We start from the raw sequence: 19,823 nt of genomic DNA on the forward strand, positions 1-19,823 counted from the left end.
TTGTCTAACAACCAAAACCTGACACTGGCTCTAAGTCCATTGTAATTATTCTTTCAGTGCAAAAATTAAATGATTGAAAATTATCTTTAGAAGATACAAATATGTGTATTGATATTAATTGATTATGATTCATCAACATGTTGGCATTCTTGAATTAATCATATTTGCTGACAAATCATTTAGATTATATAAGATGTAAAGGGAACCTAAGGAAAATAGGCATTAGAGAGCTAAGATCTTGTTTCAGTAGTTTGTAAGAATGATGAGAAAATGTTCCGGATACCTGGAGATAAGTAACACTCAAAAATAAGAAGAGAGTATTGGATAAAAGGCTAATGAAGCACAAAATAATCTTAATCAGTGTAACAACTTCCCTAATATTCCACTAATTTTATCTGCTTTGAGTACCTTATCTTTAGATTCTTTTAGAAGATGGGATATATAATAAAATACTAAATTACATGGTTTTGGATTTATGAGCTTTAAAAAAGGATGGTGGAGGAGTCATAAATTAAGGGGCTTTGTTATATATTTGTTTTTTTTTTTTTCTAATGGGTTTTGTATCATATAATTATGATTCATTGGTAAATCCTGAAAATAAAAGATTATTTAACAACAGATTTGCAAGGCTTCCCAGTGCAAAAATCCCTGAACATATCTCCCTAAGAGAAAATCTATGTTCTCCAATTAAAATCTTCAAGGAAAGAAAAATCCTGATATCCAAGGGTGGTCTAGTTATTTGGAAATTTTGATTATTAGAACTGTCTTTCTTATAGCAAACTGACATCTTTTTTCCTTATATATTTAAACTCTTGGTCCAAAAACTCTGTGGCCATGAAGATGAAGGTGTAATCTTTCTTCCAAGTAATAGAGTTTAGATGATATAAAAAGAAATTTCCCCATGAATATTCTTTAGTCAATGAAAACTATTTTTCATATGTGTTGTACTGATTTACTTTTCATGATGATTACTTTACCTGGACACATTTCAGTTTGTCAATGTCACAGTTTAAATTGTGATGCCTAGATTCAGTCAAAAGGAGGCATTTCATGATGGTGGTACCTGAACTTACTTCCTATCATTAACATAACAAATATACAGTGACATATGGATCAATTCCCTCTGAAAGGGACCTGAGAACTAGGTGAATACCTGCTCCACAACAAAGGGACCATATCGAGATGTGTTTCAACACACTCTCAACAACAGGAACATATATCAAGAATGAATCAGGTGGTATAGACAACCACAAAGATTCTACAGACAACCAAGATCTAGGGTAGGGTTGAAGGAGAAAGATCATCCTCTAAACATGGCCACTCCTTCAAGACTGAGAGAGTTAACAGGTCAGTCTAATACACGGAAACATACACAGAGAGACACACAAAATGAGGAAACAATGAAATATTTCAAAATGAAAGAACAAGACAAAACTCAAAAACATATGTTAATGATATAGAGATAGGTAATCTACCTGACAAAGAATTCAAAGTAGTGGTCATAAAGATGCTCACAAAACTCAAGAGAAGAATGGATGAACATAATAAGTGCTTCAACAAAGAGAAAATATAAGAGAGAACCATTCAGAGCTGAAGAATATAGTAACTGAAAAGAAAAATATGCTAGAGGGAATCAACAGCAATTTAGATGATACAGAGGAACAGATCAGGGATCTGGAAGACAGGATAGTAGAAATCACTGAATCAGAGCAGCCAAAGGGAAAAATAAAATTTTTATTGGGAATTGTTTGAGCAACCTAACAACATCAAACATACTAATATTCACATTGTAGCAGTCACAGAGAAAGAGGCAGAAAACTTATTTGAAGAAATAATGATAGAAAAAATTCCCTAACCTGGGAGAGAAAACAGACATCCAGATCATGGAATCAAAGATATTTTCAAACAAGAGGAACCCAAAGAAATCTACACCAAGACACATTATAATTAAAATATCAAAAGTTAAATATAAAGAAAATTTAAAAGCAGCAAGAAGAAAAAATTATGTTACATATATAAGTGAACCCCCCCCATAAGACTATTAGCAAATTTCTTAGCAGAAACTTTGCAGGCCAAAAGGGAGTGGAATGATGTATTCAAAGTGCTGAAGAAAAAAGAAAAAAACACTTACAACCAAGAATACACTATCTGGCAAAGTTATCATTCAGAATTGAAGGAGAGATAAAGCATTTCCCAGACAAGCAAAAACCAAAGGCTTTCATAACCACTAAACCAACCTGACAAGAAATGTTAAAGGAACTGCTTTAAGTGGGGGAAAATGTCATAACTAAGAATAAGAAAATATATGAAAGAAAAAAAATCTCACTAGTAAAAACAAATATATACTAAAGGAAGTAGAACAACAGCTCATAAAGTTAGAATGAAGAGTTAAAGAAAAAATATAGTAAAATAACTAAAACTACAGTAAGTAGTTAAGGGATGCACAAAATAAACAAAGATATAAATTATGATGTAACAAAATTAAATGTGGGGTGTAGTAAAAATTTAGTGTTTTAGAATGCATTTGAACTTAAGTGAGGATCAACTTAAAATACTCTGCTTTATATATAGATTGTTATATATGAACCTCATAGTAACCACAAAACCAAAGTCTATAATACGTACACAAAAAGTAATGACAAAGAAATCCAAAGATAACAGTAAAGAAAATCATCAAACCCAAAGTGAAGAGACTAAAAGAAAAAGAAATGAACAGAGAGGAACCACAAAAATAACCAGAAAAAGATTAACAAAATGCAATATGTTCCTATCAATAATCACTTTAGGGGCTTCCCTGGTGGCACAGTGGTTGAGAGTCTGCCTGCTAATGCAGGGGACACGGGTTCGAGCCCTGGTCTGGGAGGATCCCACATGCCGCGGAGCAGCTGGGCCCGTGAGCCACAGCTGCTGAGCCTGCGCGTCTGGAGCCTGTGCCCCGCGGCGGGAGGGGCCGCGATGGTGAGAGGCCCGCGCACCGCGATGAAGAGCGGTCCCCACACCGCGGTGAAGAGTGGCCCCCACTTGCCGTAACCAGAGAAAGCCCTCGCACGAAGACCCAACACAGCCAAAAAATAAATAAATAAATAAATAAAGTAGCTATAAAAATTAAAAAACAACAACAACAACAACAACAAAAACACCAAAACAGCTTTATGATGCAAGGCTATGATGCAACATAATTAAAAAAAAAAATCACTTTAAATGAAATGGATTAATGCTCCAATCAAAAGACATAGGGTGACTTAATGCATAAAAAAATAAATAAAGAAATAAAACAAAAAACAGGATCTCTCTATATGCTTTTCACAAGAGACTCACTTCAGATCTAAAGACACATGCAGGCTGAATGTAAAGGGATGCAAAAAAAGATATTTCATGCAAATGGAAGCAAAAAGAAAGCTGAGGTATTAATATTTATATCAGATAAAATAGACTTTAAAACAAAGATTGTAACAAAACACAAAGGAGGGTGTCACATAATGATAAAGGGGTCAATCCAACAAGAGGATATAACATAAATAGTTATGTATCCAACATAGGAGCATCTAAATATGTAAAGTAAATATCAACAGAAATAAAGGGAGAAAAAGACAGCATTGCAATAGTAGCATTGAGATATTATAATTGCATTAAGTAAAGCCATATTATGCAATTGTTTTATTTAATAACAACAGGACTAATTATTTTTCCCATTAAATTTATACTTAGATGTTCCATTCACCATTCTAATTTGCCCAGATCCTTCTGGAGTCTACATACCATTCACATTATTAACAAACTCTCTTATCTTTCTCTTATCAAAAGACTTGACAAACTAAAGCAGCAGGTTGAGGCTTTGAACTCAGACATCTGAAATAAAATTAAATATTAATATCTTAATAATTATGTAACTTGAGCTTTTGTGATTCAACTTCTTTATCTGTACAATGGGGAAAGATCTGCTTGAGTGTTTAATTTTTTGCCTTAGCACTCTCATTTGCATTACACTAGTCCAGGTCCTAATTTTCTTTAATTGCAACCTAACCCAGTTTAGATCAATGAAAATCAAGTGTGAAACTTTCTCTTGAGCAACTTGAAGTGAACCTATGGAGTACCTAAATCAGTAGGACATAAGCCAAGAGATAATGACCCTATATCTACCAAAACAAATAGTAGGCCTGAGAATTAAGCCAGCACAGTGGAAATAGAGCATGAATAAGAAGGACTCCCTAGAAATATGTTTTAGGCCCCTAGATACAGGTGTATAAAGTGATTTTAATGCTTTATTTATTTATTGTTCTAGATAACATTGGCCAATATATTCTGTTTGTTATCTTAGCCAATTAAATTTCCTCCACTGGCAACCAAGATTTTACTTTGTGATTCATTCCACCCACTAAACTATCAGAAGTTGTCATCTTCTATTCATCTCATAGAAAACTGCGTTCTCTTTATAAATATTATTTGTTTGGGAAATTTATTTTAGATTTTGAAAAATATATATGTATACATACAGATGCAGTTGAAAACTAATAATAAACATGCTCCTATGGAAACCACATGGAGATTAAGAATTGGAACCTCACCAATTCCTTTGCAGAATCCTCTCTACTGTATCTGTCTTATTCCTCTTCTCAAATAAACATTATTTATAATTTAGTAATAGGTTTTTATCACTAAACATTATTTAGTTTTATTGAATAATTTATAGATAAACTTTCTAGAGTTTTTGAGTTAAAATTTACATATAATAAAATTCACCCATGTTAAAGTATGGTTCTGAGTTTAGATAAATAAATCAAGTTACATCATAGTGATCACAGTCAAGATTTAGAATAATTCTACCACCCCCAACATGTTTCCTCAAACTCCTCTGGAGTACACTCCTCTCCATACACTCAGCCCATTGCAAACACAGAGTATTCACCATCACTGTAGTTTAACACTTTACAGACTTTTACATAAATAGAATTATATCATATTAAACTTTGAGTCTAGTTTATTTCTTATAGCATAAAGTGTGTGATATCCATAGTCACTACTGTAGTTTTGTAATGAGTCTTGGAATTAGGTAATGTGAGTCTTTCAACAACATTCTAATTGTTCTTTGCCAAAATTGTATTATAATTACATTAACTTTGCAATTTCATATAAATTTTAGAATCATGTGGTCTATTTCCATTAATTAAAATATTCTGGCACTTTGAGCTTGCTTTAAATGAATAGATATATTTAGAAGAATTGATTCCTAAAAAAATATTGAATTATCCAAGTCATAAACCTGATCTATCCATTTATTTATGTCTTCTTTGATTATGTTCAACAGTATTTTGTAGTTATTATAATGCTGACCTTGCACATATTTTGCCAAACTTATGATTAAGTATTTTTGGGTATTTGGTTCTAATGATAATGGTTCTATTAACAAAAATTTTTCTATTATGGTTATTAATCTATTAATTTCTTTTTATTGCAAATATACAGAAATACAATTAAATCTCATATTTAATTGTATATTGAAATTGTGTTCTACAGTCTTGCAGTACTCCTTGGTAGTTCCAATATATATTTTTAAGATATTTTGGGGGATTTACTTTGAAGACAATTATGCCATCTTCAAATAGATATACTGTTTTCTTCTTTTCCAATCTATATGTTTTCATTTTGCTTTCTTGCCTTATTGCTCTGGTTAAGACTTCTAGTGTGACAATGAATACGCGTGGTGACAACAAATGCATTTGCCTTCTTATATACTGGGGGAAAACATTGAACATTTTACTCATATGCAAAATGTAAAATGCAGGGGTTTTTTTCCTGTTGATGTTTTTCCTCAGGTTGAAGATGTTCCCTTTTATTCCTATTTTGCCAAGAGTCTTACCATGAATGTGCCTTGAATTTGTCAAATGTTTATTTGCAACTATTGCAGTAATATATATTTTTTCTTGTTCAGACAATTGATATGGCAAATTGCCTTAACTATTTTCAAATGTGAAACCAACCTTACATTCCTGGAATAAACTCCACTTAGCCATGATGTAGCTGGCTCTCCATATCTGTGGATTCCACATCCACTGATTCAACCAAGCTTGGATTGATACTATTCAAAAAAATCCCAGAAGTTCCAAAGAGCAAAACTTGAATTTGTTGAATGCCAACAACTATTTACATAGCATTTTCATTGTATTTAAAACTATTTACATAGAATTTTCATTGTATTAGGTACTATAAATAATCTAGAGTGATCGATACAGGGAACATATTGGTGATTGCCAGAGGTGGGGAGTGAATGGTTGGATGAAATGGGTAAAGGGGGTCAAAAGGTATAAAATTCCACACACACACTACAATATATAAAATAGACAACCAACAAGGATCTACTGTATAGCACAGGGAACTATACTCAATATTTTATAATAACTTATAAAGGGAAAGAATCTGAAAAACTGAATCACTGTGCTATACACCTGAAACTAACATGACATTGCAATTCAACTATACTTCAATAAAATAAAATTTAAAAAAGGTATAAACTTCCAGTTGTAAGTCATGGGGATGCAATGCGTAGAAAGGTGGCTATCATTAATAATACTATATTATTGCAAGTATTATTATTCAAGTATTGCATATTTGAAAGTTGCTAAGAAAGTAGATCTTAAAAATTTTCATCATGAGTAAAAATATGTAACCATGTGAGGTGACAGATGTTAGTTAGATATTGTAGTAATCATTTTGTAATTTATACAAATATCAAATCATTATGTTGTACATCTGAAACTGGTAAGTTATATGTTAATTATATCTCAATTAAAATTTTTGAAAAAACAAAATGGTAACTATGTGAAGTGATGGATATAATTTGCTTGATTGTGGTGATTATTTCACAAGGTATACATATATCAAAACATCAAGTTGTACAACTTACATATAATTTTTGTCAATTAAACCTCAATAAAGCTGGAAAAAAGAAAAGTGCTTCAGTATTTATATGGTAATGAAATGGAACAAAATAACCAAGAGAATCTTGAATATGATAACACATTATCTGTGTATCTTAGTTTAAGAAATGATGTATTAATACAAAAGAGTGAAAATAATAGAGAAAACAGACTGACACATAAGCATTCACCTAATTATAATAAATATGAAACTTTTGCTGCAAGGTAAGGGTACACTTTTCAGGAATGGGTGCTTGTCCATATAGAAACAAGTATTGATCTTGAGCATCCATACCTCACTTCATACAGCATAAAAATTCCAGATGTGTAGTAGATCTAAATATAGGTAAAAATTATTCTGAATATAAAATAAAAATTATGAAGCTATTAGGCAATTATCTTAAGAAACTTAGACTAGGAGATGGTTCCCTAAGTAGGACAATCATAAAAGAAACTACAGAATTACACATTAGAGAAAACCAAATTACTTTATCAAACTACATCAAAATTAAGAACTTCTCTTTAATTAAGAACACCATTAAGACTATGAAAAGCCAAGAGTGGAGAAGGTATCTGCAAAATATATCTGAAGTAGATAACCACTATTTCACCAGAATAGTGATTTTTTTTTTTTTTTCTCGATCAGACCCTTTATTTCTGGACTGTCGCCAAGGCCACTTTGGGTCGCAGGCACGTCACGGAGTACCGGGGAAAGCGGGCCAGTTAAGACCCAGCGGGGCTGCCTGCAGCCGCTGTCTCCTCACGGGGAGCTGAGCCGGCCGCAGAACAGAAGCCCACTGGTCTTACTGTTCTGGATAAAGAAGGGGAAAGGGTGGTCGGCACAGAACCTGGGGGTGATTCTGGCGCAGCACAGCATTAGGACTGCGGCGGTGGCCGCAGCCGCCTCTGTGCCCTCCTCGTCGACCTCCACAAAGGTCTTGTGCGCGACCTGGGACAGGAGCAGGTCCTTCCTGGACGACATCGTGGAGAAATCCGCCCTGGTGTCCTCGAAGGCGTCGGTCACACCCAGGGTGCGGAGGACGCCCTCCATGTTGTAGCTCTCCCCCAGCTTAAACCTGGGCAGGGACACCTCCACCTCCTCCTCCTCCATCAGGTCTGGCCTCGTCCACTCGACAAATTTCTCATAAGCAAGTTCCTTTTCCACCGTTTTCAAATCGGTGTTTCCATGGGGAAGCATGATGATCATATTGAGCTCCCTGCCGACGTAGGGAAGCACCAGAATCTTCGTGAATATCTCTCCGATGTAGGTCATTTTAAAGGTGGATTTCTTGATCATCATTTGCACAGGCTTCTCCACATTCTTGCGGACTTTGAACAGCCTTTCCTTGGTGTGCTGCTTGTTAAACTGATTCTCCCAGTTTCCTTTGAAGTAGGTGGCATTCACGAGAACCAGACAAGTCATGGGGTCCACTGAATTTGGAGACAGCAGGTCTGTAATTTTTCCTTCTGTCCTTTGGGCTACCCAGGTGTTTATGTGTTTCCTGGATTCCTCCGCAGCACTGATAAAGTCCAGCTCTTTCATCTCTGCTTGGTTGAATTTGCGGCAGGAATCTTTGAAAGATGGGAGGAAACCATAAGTCTTCTCTCCAAAGAGCCTGTTGACGGTTCGGAGCAAGTACTGTGTGCCGGTCCTGTTAACTTCGATGAGAAGGTTCTGGAAACCCTGGTGGACGTCTCCACCTCCGCCGCTGCTTTTGCTTAGAGAAAGTGCCTGGGACATCTGGGCCGCAGTGTTTCTCTTTGCCCCCATGAAGACCATGGCCAGGGCAGAGGGGATGCTTATGGGTGAGAAAAACACATTTTTCGAGTTGTCTTCACCCAGATGTTCAGAAGACATGAACCAAAGACTTAAACAAGTAATTCATACACACACACAAAGTTGGCATATGATGAATTTTCATTTTCCTACATTTATATATTTTTTCTAACAAGTGTTTTCTACTATTACAATCTTATTTGACCTAAAATATAATTATTTCCACTGTGTATAGTATAATTATTTCTACTAAAATATAATTATTTTTTCTTGGCTCTTTCTTTTCCCAGTTTAATATTAGGTCTATGCTATCTTCCTCAAGTGAACTGTGGAGATTTCCTCAATCTGTGCTTTATAATAGAATGTGTAGTATGAAATTTTTGTTAACACTTGCTAAATAAAGCCACCTAGGTTTGAAGTTTTTTTAGAAAAATTTGCCTCTTTACTCAGTCTTTATTATGAAACAATTAAGATTTTCTATTTTTTCCTTGCACCAAGTTCAATTTTTTCACCTGAGTTGTCTCTAAATTTTTCTCACTATTCTTTATCTTCTTTAGTTTATGTAATTAGTAATTCTTTCTCATTTTGGTGTGTTTATGAGTGTGGGAACATACCTTCTCTTCCCTTCCCTCTTTCTGTCCTCAGTCTTGCCAGAGATTTGTCAATGCATTAGTCTTTCAGAAGTCCAACTTTAATTTTATTGATCTACTCTTCTTCATTTTATGTTGATGTTTTATTTAATTAAATTGGACTCATTTCTCTTTGAGTTTTAAGAAATTATTTTAAACCAAATTGCTTCATTAGTTTTCATCATTTTTTTCTTTTAAGATATATGCATTTAAGGCTTTGCATATCCTTCTTAGCATCACTTTAGTTCTATCCCAAAGGTTTTGATGTGTTATAAATATTTTCTAATTTCCACTATAATATATATATATATATATATATTTCTACCCAAAGGTCATTTAAGTGGAAGACATTAATTTTCAAAAACATGGGGATTTTTATTTTAAATCTTTTCATTTTAGCTTAGTGCATTGCAATCAGAATGCAGATAGGAGTCATATATGCTTGAAGTCCTTGTACACAATCAATTTTATAAATGTTCTTGTGCTTGGAAAGATTAAATTCTCCAGTTTCTGAGCTCAGTCTTCTCTATATAGATATCAGGTTAAGTTTTAAAATTTGTTAAATTTTCTATGACTCTTATTTAATGTTAGCCAATTTTTTCTATTAATTACCAAAAAAAGTGTCAAGTAAAATATCTAGTACTCTGTCTTTTGCTTTCTCTGTCTTGAGGGTAAATTATTATGTGAATGGTCTTTTAGAACACTTATGTAGTCATGGCTATTGGATTTGTATCATTGGAGTGACTAAAATTTTTGGCTACTAATTATTTGTGCCTTAACTTCTATGTTTTTCTGTTATTAATATAGCTATACCAGCTCCTTTGGTTTGAATTTGCGTAGTAATTCCTTTTCATCTTTTACAATCAACTATTTTGGTAATTTATGATATAGCTGTGTCTCTTGTAAACAGAAGAGGTTGGATCGTATATCTAAAGCATGATGACAATTTTTACCCCTGAGGAATCTAATCGATTTTGGTAACAAAAATTAATGCTGTATATGGACCTGTTTTTCACCTTACATTCTATCTATTTTATGTTTTTTCTTTTCTCTTAGATTTAGCTTCCATTTGAACTTATTATTTGTTCTTTCTGTTTTTATTCCTCTACTAGTTTGGAAGTTACACTTTCTGTTTCTACCCTATATTGCGTTTTCTAAACATTATAAATTGCACACTTGATATGTCAGTCTAAATTTAATCAATATATTTTAAGTTGTCCCCCACAATGCTAATATTTTAGAACACTTTAACTTCATTCTTATACATAAAAAATTACATACAAATATGTATGCATGTTAATTTTTTATTTAATGACTATTATTGTTTTATGCAATCAACATACATTTAGTATTACATATATATATATACACACAACACATTGTATGCTATTTTTTTCTTTCTTGGTACTCAAATCCTCCATCAGCACAACATTTAAATTTTTCTTTAGAGAGTATCTGTAGGTGGCATGCGTGTCAATTTTTGTTAGAAAATGTCTTTATATCACTTTCATTTTGAAAGACACCTTCACTGGTTATAATGATTTAGGCTGACAGTTATTCTCTCTCAGCACATTGACATTGTCATATTTCTGTCTTCTGACATCCATTGTGACAGAAGTCATCTGTCTAGCTGTTACCCCTTTCAATGTAAACCTTTAGTTCTGGCATCTTATAAAATCTATATCTCATCTTTGGTTTTCGTCATTATCACCACGATGCAAATTTCATTTCCTTTATCCTGCTTGTAAATTTTGTGAATCTTCGAATTTCTTAAATCTTTCATAAGTTCTATCACTTGTGTCTCCTAAGTTCTAGATAGTCTCAGAATTATATCTTCACATATTTTCTTTGATACACTCTTCCTTCTGGAATCAGCAAAAAGAATTAATTTAGGTAGCCCACAATACTAGTGGAAATGCAAGTCTTCTTCACCACTTTCTATGTAACACTATTGTTATTTTATTGTGTTTTTAAAGAAAATTATTAGAATCTATGTAGCTCAAGGAGAGAGAACACTTTTTATGTATCCACGTATTTCTTGTAGTCCTGACCATGATAACAAGTTAATATTTGGTGACTATTTTTAACAATTCATTATTTTTCCTAAATAGAATTGACGATAGAAACCAGTATTGAAACAGGCCAATAGCTATGTCAGTGATTTATATGATGTTGAAACAGGGCTTTGAAGAATTTTGATGCTTTTTTCCCTCTAGTTTATTAAGACATTTTGTCATGGTGATAATTATTAAGAAATGTTATTGTCTATAGACATTATAATATAAGAACTGTAAACTCTTTGAAGGTTATGCCCTTGAGCGTGGATAAATAAAGTGAGACAGCCACTTGAGATTAATATTTCTCTTTTTAACCTATAGTATGTCTTAAATATTATGGGCATTTCAAGTAAATGAAATTGTAGAACCAGAAGTGAAAGCATTCTTTAAGGTGGGAAAAATTATGGGTTTAACTGTGGTTAATTTAGAGATCTGAGAACACACTGTCCTAGGTGTAGTACTCTACCTGTTCTTTGTTAGATTTTTTTTTTTAAGTTTAAAAAATTAGAGACAATTAAGAAACCTTGGTTCTGTTCCTAATCCTTTCTTGGATTATTTGACATTGAGGAAGTGGGTTAACTGTTCACAGCTAGGTGTGCTCATCTCAAAAAATTAGTTGATTGGAATTATCTTTGTAGCAGAACCTTCAGGGAAATAGATTGTGTACCATGACAAAACCAGTAAGTCACAGGTACTTATTGAAACATTTATTAAGTTGATTAAGAATAAACTTGTAATAATTTGCATATATAAGTAACCAAAAGGGATGTCTGCATTTTCACTCGATTTCCACAGATGTGCACATAGCCACAGTACCTGGTAACAGTGTTACCTAACCTGGATTTGGGTCCACTGGCCAGACATGCAGCAAAGCCAATCTATTGACACTGGGTTGCAGTGAAGGGAAGTGCAACATTTGTTGCAGGGCATCAAGAAAGGAGAACAGGCAGCTAGTGCTCAAAAGACCTGAACTTCCTGATGGCTTCAGGGATGGGTTTTTAAAGGCAATATTAGGATTGTGGATTGCAGGGTACCTGATCAGCTAGTGGATATTTTTCTGATTGGTTGGTGATGAGGTAACAGGGTGATGTTTTGTAAGTCAACATCATCAACCTTCTGGTCCCAGCTGGTCTGGGGTGTTCATGTTTCTGGTTAGCTGTTTTCATCTGGTGGGGTTCTGGTTTCTGTAAAAACAACTTAGGAATATGTGTCAGTCCTTCTTATCTATATCCTTCAGAGAATGGGGAGTTCAGTGACCCTGCCATGTGGCTGATTTATAGTCTAAATTGTTACCAGTTTCCTGGCCCAAAAGGTATCCTTTGTTTCTGCATTTTTACATTTCCTAATCATTAACTCTCAAGCCAGTCTTCTGAGACTCAGGAGAGGCCTGGGAGAATAAAGCAAAAGTCTTTTTCTTCAAAAGATAGGGACACGGGGTCTTGCAAGACATGGGGTCTTGCAGCTCACATGAAGTGAGTTTGTCCATGTAGGAGTAGCAAAAGCAGACACACAACTTGCTTTCTTATAGCCTGATCTACCTAGAATTGTGTGACACAACCAGGAGGATGGTTTAACCTGGGTTCAATCTTTCAATAGAGGATTCTCAAGTAACAAAGTATGTACTTGTTTCTCTTCCTTCAACAAACTTAAATACACACATGTGCACACATGCACGTACACAGAAATGATATATAAAAATCATATTCATCTTAATTTGATAGTTAAATTGTAGTGGAAATTCTATATCGCAGACATCCCTGTTATGTGAATAACTGGAGAGTAATCCAGGAATTTATGTCATCTATTGGGTACTTCCAGTGAATAAACGCATCTTCTTTCACATATTCAATCTAGAAACAGAGGGAACTATTGTTGACCTAAAACAAATAGGCTGCCAGATATTTCTCCAGCAAAGATGAGTTTATTGCAGATCACTGGAGAATTGCAAATTCGGGGTCTGCAACCACGGCAAGCCTTGGACAAGTCCCTGCAGGACAAGGGAAGAAAAATTATTTTATAGAGGAGAAAAGGGCATTGGGAGGGCTATAGTAAACAAAAACTCCATGGTTTTTCATTGACTGAGTACTCACTAGGAAAGAAGAGGTGTATACCTCTTGTTGGGCTCTGCTATCATTGCAGGGCCTGAGAGCTTCCTTTTCTGGCCTCCCAGCTCTACTAAGTTTCCACTTTTTAATTTCTTAAGCTGTGTAAGCTCTCTAATGTCACTGATACCTTAATTGGAAATCAGGAATATGCTACTTTTTCCTTTTTGGGGAGATACAAATAAGTGACAAGTGTTCATGATCAACTCAGCAATTTATGTTTTTGTTTCACTTCGTTTTTAATTAAGTGAATGATTTTACTGAGGTGAAAACTACTTACATTGTATTTTATAATCCTGATAACATTGTGAAGGATCTCCCTCAAGGTGTTTTTTTGTTTGCTTGTTTTTTGTTTTTTTTTTTTCAATACCTTTACAGATAAAATGTGAGAGATAAAAATGAAAGAGGAACAAAGAATATATCTACACATGGGGTTAACAGTTTAGGAAGTTGTGATTCAGACTGACTTCTACATGTTCATATTTCTCAATGCTGTCTATTCCACCTTTTCCTTTTTTCTCCTCCTTCCTCTCTCCTGATCCCTTCTCCCATTTTCCTTCCCTCTCTTCCTCCCCTCACCCTCTCCCTTCCTCTCTATTTCCTCCCCTTCCTCTTCTTCTCTCTCCATCTCCTCATCCTCCTTCTTTGTCTGTTTCTGTCTCTCCCTAATAGCTTGTCATGAGATAAAAATCAAAGGCAAAACTGAGTGTAGCAGAATTCTTTAGTGATGGCACATTCTGCCTGACTACAAGAATTACTGGGGAATTTCTTCTTGATCATGGCTTATGAAAGTGTTTAGCTGAAAAATACTATATGATACACATTGTACATCACAACCTAGAATACACATATAAACTCTGGAAAACAGAGTCTCCTTAGCAATGCTATATGTGGTACACACATGTTCTACTATATTTTAATTTAAATTATTTTTTATAGTGCTTATGTCTACACAGTTGTTGCTGTTATATAACTAATTTGTTATATAACTTACAGTTTAAAAGTTAGTCATGAAGGGACATTCATGGTCTTAATGATAGAAGGACTTTCATTCAGAGACCAGTGTCCTAAACTAGAATTGAGGATACAGGTACAGATTATAGGCTGAATATGAGGTAACCCTTGAATTATATTTTTTAATATCAATTTATAATGAGGCTTATTTTCTTGTCATTTGTCTCTTGTTTATAAATGTCAACCAGAGCTAAAAATAAAATTCAAAATAGAAGGTTTTGGTTAATTAGGTTCTAGCTAATCATATTGTAACTTTTTAAGCTATAGAGATTTTGTTCTATTAAATTAGGAACTAATTAAGTGGAAAATTACATATAAAATGCCCAATAATTCATTTATTTATTTAAATATTCATCTATATCTTATACTATGAAAAATTTTAAAGACAACTTCAAGCACAGCTGTTTTCCTATAGAAGCCTATATATTGTTTTAGAAAAAAAAACACAAAGGCATAAAAATTGGGTAATAGATTGGTTCCTTAGGTTACAGGATTTTGGAAGTGACAGGCTAATCAGGGAATATCCTTTGCAGAGTTAAAAACTCTTTACTGTGATAGGTAAACTCCCTTAGGTTTATTTAATCATAATGATGCTCACTCCAATATTTTTTTTCTGATATTCTGTGTCCATAGTGTGAATCTTCAAATTCTATTTAACAACACACATCTTTTGATTTAATTCAGATTAATTAATTTTACAATACAAATGATGTTTTCTTGTTGATAAAAAAAAGAGTAGGACATAATTTTGTAGTAAACCCCTTCCTCAAAGTTATTCGAATTCCTATGACCCAAGGCAATATTTTAATGTTTTAACATGTACTTTACATTTATTATAGTTTTGCTCACACCCTTTAATTTTTGATTTCTGTACAATAATTTACTGTATGAATTAATGATATGCTGTAACATTTCTCTATATGAGTATTTACAAGTACATTAAAATAAATTTTTGTTCAACAAGTATGGTATTTGCAAAGACCTATTGAAATAATCAATATTTCAGTTTTATTAACCTTTCTGTATGTATTGGTTAGAAACAGGTATTTTAACAATAGTTCTCTGCCTTGGCTGCATGTTAGAATCAATGGCAGAGTTTTAAAAATGTCAACTCCTATGTTGTTTACTAGAATAATGAATTGGAAGCTCTGGGGGTGAGACACAGATCACAGTGTTTTTAAGCTCCTTAGGTTATTTCAAATGTTTAGCTAAGGTGGAGAAGCACTGCAAATAAAGAGTAATAGTTGAGATTAATAGACTGGATAAATCTTGTTGAAGCATTACCGTTACTCTTCCCAAAATTTACTCTTCTTTGTGAGATTGAAAGAAATGAAAGGCAAATCATATTGCAAATATAATTTTTCTTTTGATAAAATTCAAGCATCGTAATGAAATTTTCAGCTATTCATCATGCAAAATTATAGTTAATGACCTATGTGATATGTCATGTTTTTGAAGAAGTTCAAATACTGAGTGTTTTGCTGTTACCAAAGTTCTTTTCTTTTTTTCTTTTTAAATTTTTCTTGGAGTATATTTGATTTACAACGTTGTCTTAGTTTCAGGTGTACAGCAAAGAGAATCAGTTATATATATACATATATCCACTCTATTTTTGGATTTTTTTCCCATATAGGCTGTTACAAAATATTGAGTAGAGTTCCCTGTGCTATATGGTAGGTTCCTATTAGTTATCTATTTTATGTATAGTAGTGTGTATATGTCAGTCCCAATCTCCCAATTTATTCCTCGCCGCACTTATCCACTGGTAACCATAAGTTTGTTTTCAACATCTGTGACTCTACTTCTGTTTTGTAAATAAGTTCATTTGTACCCTTTTTTTAGATTCCACATATAAGTGATATCATATGATATTTGTCTTTCTGTATCTGACTTACTTCACTCCGTATGACAATCTCTATGTCCATCCATGTTACTGCAAATGGAATTATTTTGTTCTTTTTTATGGCTAATATTCCATCGTATATATGTATCACATCTTCTTTATCCATTCATCTGTCATTAGACATTTAGGTTGTTTCCATGTCCTCACTATTGTAAATAGTGCAGCAATGAACATTGGGGTGCATGTATCTTTTCGAATTATGGTTTTCTCTGGGTGTATGCCTAGGAGTGGGATTGTGGGTCATATGGTAGTTCTATTTTTAGTTTTTTAAGGAACCTCCATACTGTTCTCCATAGTGGCTGTACCAATTTACATTCCCACCAGCAGTGTAGGAGTGTTGCCTTTTCTCACTCTTTCCTGTAGCTTAAAAAAAAATAGGAATCAAATTTATGTTAAGGTTTGCCCCATTCTAGCATAACCTAATCATCTAAGAACATATCACTTAAAGATATGCTAAATAAAATCTAACATTTTACATTTAATATTATTTTCAAAATGTGTACTCTATGCTAACTAAATGCAAAAATATTTTGGGGATATGGAACTGTATGACTGTAGGAAATTATTTATATAATATTTATATATAAATATATATTACAATATTATATGTTACAATAATGTTCTATACAATATACGTACACATATACACATAAATTATACATATATTTAACCATAGGTATATCAATGTACATATTTTTGTAGCCAAGTAGTATATCAGTGATTTAAAAAAACTTTCAAACATAGAAATATATTAAATTAGTATAATATTTGTGGAATAAGTGGAGTAAAATTATATAAGAACCAGGAACTTCCCTGGTGGTGCAGTGGTTAAGAATCCACCTGCCAATGCAGGGGACATGGGTTCAAACCCTGGTCCAGGAAGATCCCACATGCTGTGGAGCAACTAAGCCTGTGTGCCACAACTACTGAGCCTGTACTGTAGAGCCCACAAGCTACAACTACTAAGCCCATGCGACACAACTACTGAACCCCACATGTCCTAGAGTATGCACACCACAACTACTGAGTCCATGCTCCACAACTATTGAAGCTAGCATGCTCTAGGGCCCACGTGCCACAACTACTGAGCTCACATGCTGCAACTACTGAAGCCTGTGCACCTAGAGCCCATGCTCTGCAACAGGAGAAGCCTGCACACCACAACAAAGAGTAACCCCCACTTACCGCAACTAGAGAAAGCCTGTATGCAACAATTAAGACCCAATGTAGCCAAAAAATAAAAATAAAAATAAAAAATATAAGAACCAGAAGGAAAAATGCACTACATAAAAAATTTCTACACTTTTAAAAATTTTAATAGAGAAAATTTTAAATCTCTATGGATTTCAGATTCATTTAGTTGTGTTTAATACAGTGACTTCATCATTTTATTGTAAAATATTTACATTTGTAATGTCAGAAATTAAATTATTGTAACTACAAAACTTGATGAAGTAATTTATATATGAATTTTAACACAGGAAGGATATAGTTATTCAAAATTGTTTTAGTATTGTTTCAAACAAACAATAGTTTGTTAAGACTATTGTTCCCCTTCCCATTTTTTAGTTTCCTTTAATTATAATTTTTAGCACTCTCTTAAATAAACTTTGGAATAATATTTTATTCCCCCAATATAATTAAAATTTTTATCAGAATTATAGTAATTTTAAACATAATTGAAAATACTAGATATAGTTTTGTTGTTCATGCTTTTTTCATTGTAATAGATAAATTTACATTTATTGGTATTTTTGGTTTACATTTGTGTAATCTCTTAATCTAATATCTGTATGTTTTTTAGTGTTTATTTCTAAGTAGTTTGTTTTTAACTTTTATTGTGTTAGAGGTTTCTTTTCTTGGTCTTCTCAATTTATTTACTGACATATAGAATAACTATTGTATTTTATACATTCAATTTAAACATTTGCCAACATGTGTATCTCTTTTATGATTCTAGCATTGTTTGTTGATTGTGTTAGGTTTTCTAATCTAAGGTAACATACATTTTAGGAAAATACTAATAAATAAATTCATCTTTTAAAAATTATTTATTTTATCTCTTTTTTTAATAAAATAAATAAATAAATAAAAATTATTTATTTTATCTCTTAATCTTATAGCTCTGGCTAGAGATTCTAAGCTAATATTAAATGATTATTGCAGTTTTTATCTTGCTACTGATAGAAATTTCTCTATTTTCCTTTTATATTTTTACTGAGTATTTTAAAATTGAGAATAAATGTAGACTTCTATCAGAATCACTGTGAGCATTAATGTACTCGTATCTTTCCTCAATGTGTTTGTGTTTTAAATTATAGTAATATATTTCCTAATAGTAAACCAGGTATTCATTTTTAGTATCCTGCTTGTTCTGAGTGAATGGTTACCCTGTCACACTGCTTTACTAATACTCTGCTTAAAATTGTGTACTCTAAATTGAAACTGAAGTTGTTCTGAATATATTGTGCATTGTGGTCTCTGATTTTGGTTCATATAATAAAATAAGTTGTGAAACCAATTTAAATGATTTGGAATTATCATTCTCTCCAATATTTAAGATAAATTATTTGTAAAAACATAAGTATATAGATCCTCTTTAGGGGTCAAATAGTTTAATAGATTTTCTGATTCTCTTTACTTCTGACATCTTACTTTTATTAATCTTTTCAAAGAAAGTGTTTTTGGACATATTTGTAAATATTTTCCATCTTATCTAATTTAATATAGTTTTGCTTCAATTTTAATAATTTCTACCTTTAGACTTTTGATATTTTTATGGCATAACTTATTTACCTATATTTGGTTGATTTTTATATTTGTTATATATATTTTTCTTAATTAGGAAAACATATGTTGTGATTTCCCTATGACTCAAGAGTTGGCTGTATTCTCTCATCTTTTATCTTTAATTTCTAAATTAATACAGAAATGGAAGTAATAATGGGATGCATTTTGTAATGAAATAAGAAGCAATTCTGGAAATTTGAGTATCTCTTCCTTTCATTAATAAAAGTCGTGGTGATTTTGCTCTAGGAAGACCTACACATTTGGGGTGTACAACTGATATTATTAATCATATTTCTTTTCGTTCCATGCATTTCTGTAATACTGACTTGATATTTATTATTAGCCCTTCAGCATTCTTATTTACACTCCTACTTTTTTCTTTTCTTAATGTCCAAATAAGGGGATGATGATGATACTAATTGAAAGTTAAATTTTATTGTCCTATTGAATTTCTTTTGAGTTTTCAGAGAAAGTTTAGAGAAAATATTTAATATCTGCTTTCTCATTTTCAATTCATAACAACTCTACTGAGTGTTATATTAATTTTCTCATTCTGTTCTCATAATACTGTGGAAGGAGAGCTATTTTTATCCCCATTTTACAAAAGAGGAATTAGGCTTATAAGAGACAAGAAAAA

General features: G+C 32.8%; 1 protein-coding gene across 1 annotated transcript; it reads right to left on the minus strand.

Moving 5' to 3' along the window:
- Positions 1–7,674: 7,674 nt before the first annotated feature.
- Positions 7,675–11,980, minus strand: LOC103012794 (serpin B6-like). Its single transcript, XM_057558480.1, has 2 exons — positions 11,939–11,980; positions 7,675–8,646 (listed from the first exon to the last, which is right to left on the minus strand). Exons 1-2 carry the CDS (start codon positions 11,978–11,980, stop codon positions 7,675–7,677), a joined length of 1,014 nt encoding a protein of 337 aa, XP_057414463.1.
- Between the last annotated feature and the right edge of the window lie 7,843 nt (positions 11,981–19,823).

This window comes from Balaenoptera acutorostrata, chromosome 12 (assembly GCF_949987535.1).
Source record: "Balaenoptera acutorostrata chromosome 12, mBalAcu1.1, whole genome shotgun sequence".
NCBI classification, from domain to species: domain Eukaryota; kingdom Metazoa; phylum Chordata; class Mammalia; order Artiodactyla; family Balaenopteridae; genus Balaenoptera; species Balaenoptera acutorostrata.

Coding starts and splice junctions, on each gene's coding strand:
- LOC103012794 (XM_057558480.1), bottom strand. CDS start 11,980: ATGAGCACACCTAGCTGTGAACAGTTAACCCACTTCCTCAAT. Junction 8,647..11,938: donor AGTTAACCCACTTCCTCAAT/GTCAAATAATCC, acceptor CAGATGTCCCAG/GCACTTTCTCTAAGCAAAAG.